The 13,530-nt window shown below is 42.9% G+C and overlaps 1 protein-coding gene across 19 annotated transcripts; it reads right to left on the bottom strand.

Annotated features, from left to right (window-relative positions):
• Positions 1–2,757: 2,757 nt before the first annotated feature.
• Positions 2,758–7,751, bottom strand: LOC123053068 (uncharacterized). 19 transcript variants are annotated; one of them, XR_006425335.1, is made up of 9 exons: positions 6,120–7,751; positions 5,280–5,592; positions 4,893–5,164; positions 4,727–4,796; positions 4,494–4,624; positions 4,272–4,415; positions 3,934–3,978; positions 3,645–3,720; positions 2,761–3,445 (listed from the first exon to the last, which is right to left on the bottom strand). XR_006425335.1 is itself a non-coding variant. In XM_044476449.1 (8 exons), the coding sequence occupies exons 4-8, from the start codon at positions 4,504–4,506 to the stop codon at positions 3,403–3,405; spliced, it is 321 nt and encodes a 106-aa protein (XP_044332384.1). In that variant the 5' UTR covers positions 4,507–4,624; positions 4,727–4,796; positions 4,893–5,164; positions 5,280–5,406; the 3' UTR covers positions 2,758–3,402. The 19 variants fall into 19 exon arrangements, 1 of the variants encoding a protein (XP_044332384.1); XR_006425340.1 differs by having other exon boundaries at positions 2,763–3,164; positions 3,344–3,445; positions 3,527–3,720; positions 5,280–7,751; XR_006425344.1 differs by having other exon boundaries at positions 2,765–3,169; positions 3,344–3,412; positions 5,280–7,749.
• Between the last annotated feature and the right edge of the window lie 5,779 nt (positions 7,752–13,530).

Genomic DNA, 13,530 nt, shown 5'->3' with positions numbered 1-13,530 from the left:
TATATCACTTGCTCAATTCCGGTGAGTGGATGGAGAGCTACGAGCGGTGGGTGGAGAGCTACGAGCAGTGGATGGGGAGCTACGAGCAAAAAAACATGTGAAAAAACATAGTGAAGTTCAAGTAGACATGCCGAGAAGTTCAAGTTCTTCACGCGATGCATTTTCGAAAAATCTGTTTCGCGATAAAGGCAGAACGAATAATCCCGCCATTTTCGAAATTACTTGAAAACGGGTAGGAATAAGAAAAAACCATCAAGATGAAAATGTTTCACATTTTTCGTAGCTTTTGAACGGTGTATTATTTGCCCCATTCTAATAAAAGTTGTAAAAATTATGGCAAAAATATGTTTTTAGCCATTTTCAAAATTGACATAAAACCGTAATGAATTGGGAGAAATAATATATACCAAATTTTTTTGCATTTCCTCAAGCTTTCCAACACCATATCATGTGCTGCATTCGGACGTAAGGTTAAAAAATTAGCTCGAAAATACAAACTCGGTGAAACTTTTACCGTTTTGCTAAATTACTCTTAAACCGTTCAAAATTAGAAAAAACTTTCAACATGAAAAAGTAGCGCATTTTCATAAGATTTCCAACGCCATATCATTTGCCTCAATTGGATTAGCCGTTTAGAAATGACATCGAAAATACAAACTCGGTTGTTCGGTTTGTGAAATTTTACGATTTTCCAAATTACTCTTTAATCATAGGGAATTAGAGAAAACTTTCAACACGTGGAAGGAGCGTTTTTGCAGCAGCTTTCCAACGCCATATTATTTTCCTTATTCTGATAAACAATTTAGAAATGCGATCGAAAATACGATTCACGTTTTTTGTATGAAGAAAAAACGGTTTTCAAAACCGCTTACATTTTGCCAAAAAATTAACTTGGGTCATGATATTGGTGTCCATAGCTTTCTAACGGTATATCGCAAGCCTCATTTGGACAATGTTGGCGGAAGTTCAACCTAGCACTGGGAGAAGTTCAGGTCAAACAATTCAGGCAGTAAAATTGCAAAAAACACATGTTCATGATGACCCGAGAGCAAAATCCGCCAACGAGCGAGATTCCTATTTAAACTGGGCATTTAGTTGCTAAAAACTGTTTGTACATTACACTTACATCACATAGAACATGACTGACCAAAAAAATTCGCGCGGGGAGACACGGTTGAGAAGATAGCCCGAAGGTCGGGGTCCTACAAAGGAAAGTTCATGTTGTGATCAGAATAATATTTTGATCCCGTGATCAGAATAGTGTTTATATATATATATATATACACACACACATCCCGTGATCACGTTAAAATTTTATATAATTTAAAAGTAATTTGAAAAAGGATGAAATTCTGGGCAAAACGTATTATCACATTTTTTGCAAATGGTTTGTCGGATTGACGCAAATATAGGGCGTTGGAAAGCTATGGAAAATGCGCAACTTTTTCATATAGAAATGTTTTTCTAATTCTTTACGGTCTAAAAACGAATTCGAATACGGTCAAATCTGATTTCGAACGTGATTTTTTTTTAAGTTTGTCGAAATGGGGCAAATAATATACCGTTGGATAGCTATCGAAAATGTGAAGCTTAGTCATGTTGAACATTTTCTCTACTTCGTAACCGTTTAAGAGTAATTTTGAATTAGGTAAAAACCCATCGTGTTATTTTTTTCTTGTCTAAAAAACAGAGTACTCGTACTGATCTATGTCTATGTTTGTACTGAGGTATTTTTCACAGAGTAGTTTTGAATGGTTCCGAAAAAAGAGTACTTTGAACGGGTGTCTTTATGATTTTGTACTTACTCCCATCTTTTAAGAGTAATTTTAAATACGGTGAGACTCATCGTGTTGTTTTTCTGTCCGAAAAAAGAGTGCTCGTACTGATCTATGTATGTGTTTGTACTGAGGTATTTTTCAGAGTAATTTTGAATGGTTCCGAGAAAAGAGTACTTGCACTGATGTTCGTATGGGTTTGTACTGAGCATGTTTTCACATACTAGACTTCACTCTGTTTTTTGGGTATCATAGTCCCCGAACTTCTATGGTTTATATCGTTGAACTGAATGATATTTTTTCAAAAGGAAATAATTTCGTGTGTTTGTTTTTTTCAACTCAATTTTCTTGCAAGATGTTTTGGACTTCTCTTGTTTTGCGACTTGAACTTTTACCATTTGATTTTTCATTGGGTTTCATTTTGTTTGAGCTTTTTTCTCAAACTTATCTGGGACGTCGTGTTGAACTTACAACTTTTTTAATTATGAACTTGTTGTGTTTTTACAATGCCAATATGCAGGAGAGCAGGGCGAGGACAACGATAAAAGGAAACTGCGTGTGGTGATAGTGGAAGCACTACATGGCTGAGCCACAACAGTGGTTGATGGCAAGCCGACACGGCACGACATGCGGCGGAGATTCATGGGGACGGGTCGGCGGCGCACTGACATGACACTTGAGATGCGCCTGCTGGACTGACCTCCTTATCTCATCTGGACGGATCAATTGCAAAACTTGGACGTTTTCTTGGACGTCAACGTCACAGAATACCAAAACCTAACCATCTTTTATTTTTCAAAGTGATCATTGTTTTTAATTCGTACGGATCAATATTTTTGATTCAAACCATTTTTTTATTCTTGCATGCACATCAAGCTGTCATGTACTATACCTTCTTTGAAGTAGCAATCATCTCATCATATATAGAATCTTTTTCACACATATAATACATGTACATGAATAACATATACACAACACCGACTGCAAATTTTCATACATGAATGACATATACACCACACCGACTGCACATTTTCTTGATATTAGAAGCCTCTTCAGATTTAATGGTTTGTACTGGGCATAACAAATTAACCAAAAATTGAATTACGAAGGTCAAAGTTTTTGAATTACAGACCAAAAAACAAGCAAAGAAAGGATAGATAGAGGATTGACAGGGTCTAAGAGAGATCAATTGCAATACACTTTCACTCCATTTTTCACTCCGTAATAGCATGACTGAATAAGTAGTTCAAAACTGGAGCAGTTTTTCCTTTTAGTATCGTTGGGCACGAGCTCCTTGAGGAAGCTTGCGTGGTCAGTAGCACGTTGGTCCTGCAATTGTGTCAACATGGAGGAGCCGCCTCCAGGTCAGCCCGCAACAGGGTAACTTCTCTGCACTACAACAAATCAAAAGTAGTAAATGCACACATTTTGGACATACAAGCATAATGGAAATTTGCAGAAATAACATGGTGTATCCTGATACAAAGTACTGATGCTTTGGGAATTTTCAAACAGAGAAAAGAATTGCAGGCAGTTCAAGCGTCAAGAGCAGAAGAGCATGAGCTCACCGGGGAAGGAGGTAGATAGACGACAGTGGTTGGCCCAGCGCCCGGCTCACCGACAGGCTTCAGTTCAGGCTGGATTCATCAAAGATGTCAAGCTTATAAGCACTGCAAGAACAACCAAGATTGAGAGAATACACTGAGCACCATGTCTAATTCTCAAGTTAGTGGTTGGTCCAATAAAATTACGAGGTCAGTGCTTCCATAGAAGTAACGAGATGCAAGCTTAGTTCTTAGGTTACAAATTTGTAAATACTAGTACTGCTACCAGCATTTACAAATACTGGTGAACTTGAACTACGCACACCTACTCAACTGCTCCATGCCACCGTCCCATTGCTCATCAATACACTTGCCGCCTGCTCGTTGTCGTTGGACGTAACCTACACACACAATAGCCACCAATTAGCATGCACAAGTTCATGTACAGTAACATTACAAATTCGCAACGAAACATAAAAAGTTATGTACTTTGAAATAATTCATTTTACTTTCCAAATACTTCATTTGTTTCGAAATATGATCTTCTATATTTATTTCCTTAGAACTTATTATGATTTCCCTCCGAACTACAAAAACATGATTGGTTTACTTACCCACAAAATACTTGAAGTATGTCAAATGAAAAAACATCCCCAGGCCTGTAAGTGAGAAAACACATTACACTCATCGAGGTAGATATCATTCTGTGCATACCTTGCCAGAGACCACATAGGATTCCAAGTTTCTAGATGGACTTTAGCAAAGTGAAATGAGACCTTTTTCTAACCTGAGAACTACAGAAAATTAGCTTGATTTTTTTAACCACAGCAAATAAACTCTTAACTACTTCTAGCAAGTATAATTGAACTGATGTGTCCTTTTTCTAGTTACTGAATTGCTAACCACTCTAAATAAACTCTTAACTACTTATGGCAAGTTTTTTTGAACTGACCTTTCCCATGTTTTTTTGGTGTGTGTCTTTTCCCAAATCTTTTTCCGACGCTCTTCTCTGAACTTCTATATTTATTTTTCATGAACTTTCTAATCTGCGGCAACCATGGGAGTATACTATGTTGACATCCTTTCCGCTGATGATCTGAAACAGTAGGATATGATTAAGTAGCAGTTTGAAAAGGAACAAATTACAGTTGCTCGTGATTCATGGAATTAATACCTGGCATTGGCATTGGCTTTGACTGGTCGAATGGGAGCTCGGAGCCCTTGAGAACGTACTCTGTTCCTTGCGTGGGCAGCAGTAGATCATCCGCAGAAAGATTGTGCCACACGAATCCAGTCTTGTAGCTCCTGCATTGCATCGTTGCCTTGTGAATAAACACAATGTTTGTTCGATAACAGACGGGTCTCGAGATCGACCGTAGTTCGATTGATGGGTATGTATGTAGGTACCTCTTGCAGGACTAGGAATACTTGGCTGCCATTCCCTTCCCTCTCAGGGCGTCCAGCCGGTCAAACACATCTAAAGAAACAAATTGCAATCATTCATGGTAAGGAATCATCCTACAATAAACCACTAGCAGGAATAAAAATCAGGCTGCAGTTGCAGCTTACTAACCTCGCAGGTAGAGGCCTTGCGGGGAGGCGAGGGTCACCTCCATGAAGTGCGGGTGCTCCAGGTGGTGGTTGCGGCAAAGGTAGTACACCACCGCCGCCCTCGTCCCTGGCTCGTGCCTCCTGGTCGGTGGTGGCTCCGGCTCCACCCTGACAGCCTTGGTGCGCATCCTGGACGGGCTGGCGCGTCGCCTCGCCCTCCCCTCCATCGCGCTCCGTGGATCCTCCGACATATAAGGGTGTGTGTGTATGTACAGTCTGATCAACCTACACACACTGCAGACATTATCAGAAATAGCAGAGTTAGAGACCAAGCAAGCTGTGAATAAGGAAAGGCAGGTAAGAACAAGGAGGTAGAAATAGAATGGTGGCCGGAGAGCAAGGAACAAACCTTGTGCTGCTGCTGCTTGTGGATGGATTATAACTCACTGCCAGGTATTGTTGTGCTTCGTCTTCCCTAGCTAGCTCTGGGTTGAGAAGAGACGGAGCCCTTTTGTACATGAGGCCCTGGCTGCTCCCTGGTAGGAGGCGGGTCATGGGGTGTAGAATCGCCATGGCTAAAGTGTCAGAACATAAAAATTGCTTAAGTGTCAGAACAAACATGAATTATATAGGTTACAGATTTTGCCTTCTATAATCATGTGCTTCCTGGGCAATCCAAAAGCAGCACCAGCACAAGTTCAGTAGCTGCTCGCCGTGCACACCTGCTCGATGGGAATTTACACAAACTGTTTGGAATTAGAAATTGAACTTTAGTAAAATTAGAAACTAAACTGAAAAAGAATTAGAAATTGAAGGAAAATAAAATAAGAAACTGACTGAACTAAAAACAAGAATGAAATGCACTAAAATTGGAAATTAAACTGAATAAAAATTAAGATGTTGTGGATGTAAGAAGGGCTTCTCTTTTGCAGGTAGCTTTCGAACAAATATTGAACATTTTCTATACCAATAGTTATACTTCCTGGATAGTAATACATGAACTCCTCTAAATGGTAATACATGAACTTCTTGGTAAGCTAAAAGTTTGTACTCTGGACGGTAATACATGCCCTCTCGAGTTTGTACTGATGTGAATCCTTTCGAACTTGCGTGGCTTTACATCGTTGAACAGGTTTACTTACTAGGCAGTACATGAACTCCTCAGCCAATAATACATGAACTACTTGGAACATCAATTTTCATCAAGCACTTGAAAACACACAACACTACACAAAGAGAAGAACTGTACGATGAAATGTCAAAATAACTCCCACATCCATCATACTGGTTGTCGTTGTTGTCTTCCTGGACGGTTGAAAGTGCTCTTCCAGGTTTCTACTCTCCCAAAATTCCTAACCACTAAAAATCAATAGATTTACACACTGAAAGTAGAAATGCACGGATCAATCTCCTTCTCAAGATCAGTGATGAAGGATGAAATAAATATCATCCACCAAATGCCAAAGTAGAATAAACTAGAGCAAAAAAGAAAACGAGACCTCGGTTTTCCCGGGTTTCTGTGGTGAGCCACCTTGTTTTTTTGTTCTCTTGCTAATTTTATCTTCCTCTGAACTTTATGGTCTTTTTGAGTCTGAACTAATGTGGACATTTTTAGCAATAATACAGGCTATATTTCTTTAATGAGGACAAAGAAAGCTATCTACATTCCAGGAAGAACCACGTACTACATTTTTCTATGCCAGTGACATCTTTAGCATTGCATTCATTTATTCTTGGATCTACGAAACCGACTGAGAAATTGATCAAAAAAATTGGGAACTTTTTGGGAAGATCATCATTGTAGAACTGAGAAATGGAAGAACCAATCATTCAAGAAATTTTGGGTAGTTGCCCCTCACCTACATCAAATGCAAGTCAGAACCCAGAACTTCCCACTCAAAAACAGTCAGACTTGTCCTAGCCTTGCCTCACTTAACTTCACAGCAGATCACCTTTAGGCAGTAAAACAAACATGCGGCTCTTGTTAAGTATTCTTTCCAGTAAACTTTCCAGAGTGTCCTTTTTCTAAAATGTACTGTGTGGTGAACTTTTTCTTGGTGTAGTGTTCGAACTCCTATGGTAGTAATACATGAACTCCTTGAGGACACGAATTCTCGGATTAGCACCTAAAGTACAGATCACACACGAAAAATTCTCCAAGTATTGTAAGCTGTGACATTTAGCAAGCACAAGGTAGCTACAAATAAACAGTGAACACATCAAAACTAGTATTACAGTGCACTTAGACATTTGAGCAAACACATGACGTGCACTCAACAAGAATCCATGGAGTGCATGAACAGAGAGGGAGAAAAGGTGGGGCAGGGACGTGCGCGCCAGCTTCGGCAAGGGCCGTGCACGGGAGCCCATGGCGCGGACGGAGGGAGGCGCTGCTACGGTGAACGGCCTCGGGTGACGAGGTTGGACCGCTAGACGCAGCGGTGCAGGACCACCCAGAAGGAGGCGTCCGGTTCGCGGAAGGGAGGCAGGGAAGAAGACGGAGCTCAGGGGCGAGGCTGGATCCGGCTCACGGCTTCTCCGGCCGGTAGAATCCTGCGCGCGCGGCGGCGGGACAGGGGGTGGTGGCGCACGGCGGCGGGGCAGGAGGTGGATGCGCGTGGCGGCGGGGCAGGGGGTGGATGCACGCGGCGGCGGGGTATGGTGCGGCGGCGGGTCATGGGGTGGCAGTGCGCGGCGGCGGGGCGTGGTGCGATGGCGGGTCATGGGGTGGCGCTGCGCGGCGGCGGGGCATGGTGAGACGGCGGGTCATGGGGTGGCGGCGCGCGGCGGGGGGGCATGGTGCGACGGCGGGTCATGGTGCGGCGCGCTGGAGGGTATGGGATCGGGCGGGTTTCTCTGTTTTCTTTAAATCGTCGCATCGCGCTCTAGGGACGGGAGTAACAGAGTATTATTATGTTACTAGTAATAAAATAGTCCAGCCCTATCATATATATTTTTATTCTTATGACCTATATTTTTATTTTTTTATACCAAATTTTACGTAGTGAATCAATAAGAATGTAACTATTTGAATTCCAAATATAATTTAATTATGAAGTGATTGTAAGATTACCTCCGGTGAAGAATAATTTATTCTGCACCCTGGGTGATGAATAGCATCACTATATATATATATATATATATATATATATATATATATATATATATATCATCATTATTAGTACATCCTACACTGGTGAGTCAGGATGCACTTGATCTCATAAAGGTATTTATCCTTCAAACCAGATGAGTGCTTTAAACAAACAACAATACATAATATCCAACAAAAGAGAGTCATGCTACAGCAGCAGGATACATGGCTCGGTCTAGATATCAGTACGAATCAAGTTGTGCATATTTGTTGTTGGCATGAACCACATCGCCGCATGTCGGGTTTGCAAAAGCCATCCATCGCATGGAAGATTTATGTCTTTCACACACTGAAGATTATCTGGCAACAAGCTGTGTCGACGAATCTCTGGATATGGCGATTCATGAAACCCATGGTATGATGTGTAAATACAGTTCCCCCTGGCGAATGGAAGTTGCATAGCACGGTAATCATCGCCGGTGATATGATCAATGATTGTTTGGATGATCGGATAATTGAGCCCGAGGAACATGGAGTGGTTGCCGAGGCTGTAAACCCGCCTCCAGTTGAATACGCCTGGCCCAACGGAGCTGAGATCTTTCTCGAACACGAAGAAGCCATAGCCATCAATGTCACGTACGCTCCAGGCATTGTATTGCATGTGATTTGATGTAATGGTTTGGTCAATTTGGTACGTGCAAATGAGCATCATATGACCGCCGTCAGCTGAACGAGCGACAAACCACCACCCATCGGCTGGTATAATTCCAGGTCCTGGAATCATGAAGGCCAGTGCATTTGCGTCGGCTGCAACAATTCAAATTGGAGACCAAAAGGAAAAAATAAACAATCATGTTCAAAGTAAGTGTGGAATTTAGATTACTATAACAGTGACACATATCATAGACAGATAATTGCAATGTCGTGGTCATAATCATACCCAAGTAAAAAAAATAAGCCAATGGCTTTCATATTGTAGCAATATATCATGGTTCAAACATCATGCAACAATGAGATGAAAACAGATATGACAGGCCCTACTCATATTCTACCATAGCACTTACTACTGTTCTCATATCAACTCTAAGCAATAACATGTGTTGTTATAAAAATCCTGGAGAGTAACATATAGCAATCATGAGGTTATACTCATAATATCTATTCTAACAATCATTAGATGCGAATTGTTCTTATATCAATTCTAACAATAACATGTGTGGTCATAAAAATCTAGGAAATGAGAGGAACATATAACAATGATGTGGTTATAGACATACTATATATTCTAAATTTGTAACAATGAACAGGCAGTCGTATTCATAAGGTAAAGATGAGATGAGATAGAACAATTACACGACGATATATTCCACCAGTATAGGCAGCCAATCTATGCGTCAACCGCGTAAATGATGCCATCGTGCACTATAGCATCAGACAGAAATGTTGGCTGAAGAGGATTGACGATGAGCCATAACCATGTATGGCGACCGGATTCCAGATAGACTAATCCCATGTTGAACACGACAATGAGCTTGTAATCCATGTAGTCTTTTGATGGTGTGGGCACTTCGCGGATTACAACCTTCAGCAAACAGAGGTCGAGCCAAAAGCTCGACGCGTCTCGTGCGTAGTAGGCAGGAGTGTCCGGCGGGCCGCGAGGCTCGATGGCGGTGGTATCCAACAATGGAAGGGTGATCTCTCGCTGGGTGTAGATATCCACGAGACGCCACAGACTACCGGATTGGTGGATGAGAACGATCCAGTCGGCCTTCATGCCCGCCCAGTAGTGGCGGCACGTGAAGGACATGTGGACAGGTAGTGGTAGCATGTCGAGGGGCACCACGGCAACCTCCGTAGGATCGTCAAGTTGGTGTCTGGGCCACCTACGAGGATCGGGCATCAGCAAGCAGGGTGTCTTGAAAAGAGCCGGCCGGTTGCAGGCGAGTAGACGGTACAAAGACACCGAGCATGCGGACAGACGGACGGTGCTCAGCAGGTCCATACGATTACAGATCTGCTCCAAGAGAACATCGGGGAGGAAATTCCAATCGTGGCTCTGCGTGTCAGTCGGTTCTTCCATAGGTTTTTTAGGGAGCTGAGTGACTGGGGTTTTCGGTGCCTGCGAGCCAGCGGGGAAGTGGATTCGGGCGGGCGAGCGAAGAAAATGGCGTGTGTGGCCGAGCAGTGAGCGGGGGGATATGGTACGCGCGAGCTACCAAGGAAGATGGCGCGGGCGGGTGAGTAGTGAGCGGGGGGGGGGGATGGTGTGCGGCTGACGATAGGGAAGAGAGGAGGAAGAAGAGTGAAAGACGGGAAAGAAAGTGCATTAAATCTCAATTCTACTGGTACTACTACGAGGATATACCGTCCTTCGGAGTGTAAATAGTTACGCCGATGACATGTGGGTCTACCTCAAGAGGGTCCATATGTCAGTTAATGGAGGAGAGAGGTGCGTAGTCGTATTTGCGGAAGCGTGCTCCATTGGCAAACATGATGGCAGTACTGGGTAAGGCTAATTTAGTAACACCAACACGTTGGTTCAGCTTATTAATTAAGTGTCCCATCTTCTTGAGCGTGTATTGTCACTTCACTGTGAAGACTAGTTGAATAGTTCTCTCTGACCGAGATGGGGAATAATGGATCGCGAAGACTTCTTATCTACAGTATCCCTATGCCTGTACGCTCAGGCCCCTCCCAATGCTCCGCCTTGTACAGGTGCTAAGGCTGCCATGTAGGCAAAAAGTCTGATGTGGCAAGGTAATTAAGAGGAGAGATATAAGTGTGGTGACCCCAGTACTAAGCGCGAGAACCTAAAAAAAAGACTTAAATGGAAGAATCCCACCAATGCAGGAAGAACTTTAGTTACAAAATCATTAAATAAAGGATGCTTAGCACCAACAAGTTAAGCACCTATGCATTGGGAGCTTTAGTTGCTAAAGTTTTTAATGTGCTTAGCACCCCATGTAAGCACCGATGCATTGGAAGTAGCCTCATCCTGTCCAATAAGATGAAACATTGGCCAAGGCACCTGGCACCAATAACGTAGGAGTACTAGTACTACCTCCTTTTCGGTTTATAGGGCGCCAATAATGTAGGAGTACTAGTACTACCTCCTTTCCGGTTTATAGGGCTCAATTCAAAAATCTCATCAACCAAGGTAGATGATGAGTGGTGGAATAATTTTTGTAGTTTGCAAAAACACTCAATTAATGCACTCATTTTCCTCAAAAAAATATGTTTACCAATGCATTAATTTTGTGTCAAACTTTGACCATCTACTCCCTCCATCCAGGTGAATAAGTCATCTTTGGTTGTGCACCATGACCAAGGAGGGAAAAACAAGAGAACTTAATGTTTATTTGTTACTCCCTCCGTTCCTAAATATAGTCTTTTTAGACATTCAAATGGAATACAACATACGGATGTATGTAGACATATTTTAGAGTGTAGATTCACTCATTTTGCTCCGTACATAGTCACTTGTTGAAATCTCTAGAAAGACAAATACTCCGTATTTGGGAACATAGGGAGGCTTTTACTCCGTATTTGAGAACAGAGGGAGTATCACCATATGGAGGGAACACAGGAAGCTTGAAATATGAACATGTCAATGGGAGGGAGTAAAAGCCTCATGCATGCATGCATGCAACATGCAACACTCACACGTACACATGGATGCACGCAACACTCACGCACCCATGCGACACACAACACACGACGCAACACACACGCTCACGCTCAAGTGCTCAACCTACTCCCTACGTCCATGAAAGACTGTACATTTAGAGATTTACACATTGACCAGGGCATAATTAACGCCCAAAAGTAGCAGACTTATTGTGCATGCGACCATTGAGAGAAGAAGATTAAATGAAGGTTGTTGCATGCTGCAATTAAGGATAGACATGTAGCTTATAGCTAGAGCACAAGTTGGTGCATTAGTCAATCAATATCGATTTAGATTAAAGGCTAAATGCATTGGAAGTGTAGATGTACACTCTTTGTTTTTTAGCCGATGTACACTCTTTGTTGGAAGACCGAGGGAGTACACACTCACATACACAGCCAAGATGGTTCGCGCGCAAGGGTTGGACTCCTGTCGTGCCTGCGTAAAGTTTTGTTTAACTGTTTTCTTTGCTCTGCCAACTGACAGGTGGGACCTAGAAACCAGGTGACAATTTAACCAGTCAACAAAGTGCCACGTCGACTATGTGGCCGGTCAGTAGGGTGCAATTCGGTGCTCTACGATGAGCTAGTGATCGTATAATCACCGCAAAACTATATATAGTGACCGTAAAGAGCGTATTGTTACATACGTTGACCGCCAGTGTATTTTTCTCGTTTCAAATTAATCCATATTAACCGAAAAGGACGCAGTATGGACTAGTACTAGTACTGCTTTGATGTGTCCCCTCAACTCGCCGAACGAGGAGAAGCTTGCTTACTACGCCTGTCCCTCGCCCATGCGCGCGGTGGCTCGCAGGACGAGGAGAGGGTTTTGACTACAGCGCCCTCTCCCTCTCCCTCTCGCTCGCCCTTGCCCTCGCGGTGGACGTGCAACAGTTCAATCGGTGTCAGATTGCCAGAAGCATATTGTACTGTAGTATCATCATTGTTGGACCTTCCCAAGAGGCGAAGAGCTAAGTGCAAGGTTCACACGAGTATGAACTGTTGAACCTCCTGAAGAGGCAAAGAGCCAAGCGCAAGGTTTTATAGGAGTTGTCATCCTAGTAGGAGTATGCTACAACTATTGTGAATGATGCTACTGTATGATGCCGCCACGTCACCTATATCCAAAGCTGTGCCACCTTTTTTTCTCAAAGAGCATGTTGGAGCCCGTGCAACAACCACACAAGTTGCACGTACACATAACACATTTACTAATAATAAATTCTAAAGGACAAATGTCAGTATGCCACACAAGTTCATCTCCAATTCATGTGATAAATTTGTGCATGACTAGTCTACATATATTCACAGTGCTACCGTTCACAATTTACCATACCCCACTTACACGTTATAGATGGGCTACATGTCCTCCTCCAGGTTCCAGTCCCAGGTGTTCTTCATGGATGGCACGATCCATAGCGGTGGGCAACGGGAATCATTGTTGCAGCTTTCTAGTCCGGTTCCACACGATGGAGACTCATCCAAGCTGAAGCGGCATAAATCAGGAATAGCGTGTCCCAGCATGTCATTCATCCGGTGGTGCGCACTGAAGACACAACCATGCTTCATGATCGGCAGGCCTTTGGTGTCGTGCATGGAAGGTGGCATCCGCTTCACAAAGGGGTAGCTGTCCCCAATGAAAAGCAAGTACTCTCCAAGAGTGTTCCACGGCACCCACGTAGCATCACGGGGGTCGAACTCGGCGCCGTTCATCTGGTACACGCGGCATCTCAGATCTGGACACATGGTGATGTACACAGTCAAGGTCCATGCATAATAATGTTGTGCTCAAATATGGCGGTCAGTAATACTGTGCAGGAAATAGTACTACTCCGGTATAGAGGAAGTAAAATAACCGGCTTATTATATATAGCTACTCTTGGGTACATGGATGAGATAG

Source organism: Triticum aestivum, chromosome 2D (assembly GCF_018294505.1).
Source record: "Triticum aestivum cultivar Chinese Spring chromosome 2D, IWGSC CS RefSeq v2.1, whole genome shotgun sequence".
Classification (NCBI taxonomy): domain Eukaryota; kingdom Viridiplantae; phylum Streptophyta; class Magnoliopsida; order Poales; family Poaceae; genus Triticum; species Triticum aestivum.
This window is presented reverse-complemented; position numbering and strand designations above follow the sequence as displayed.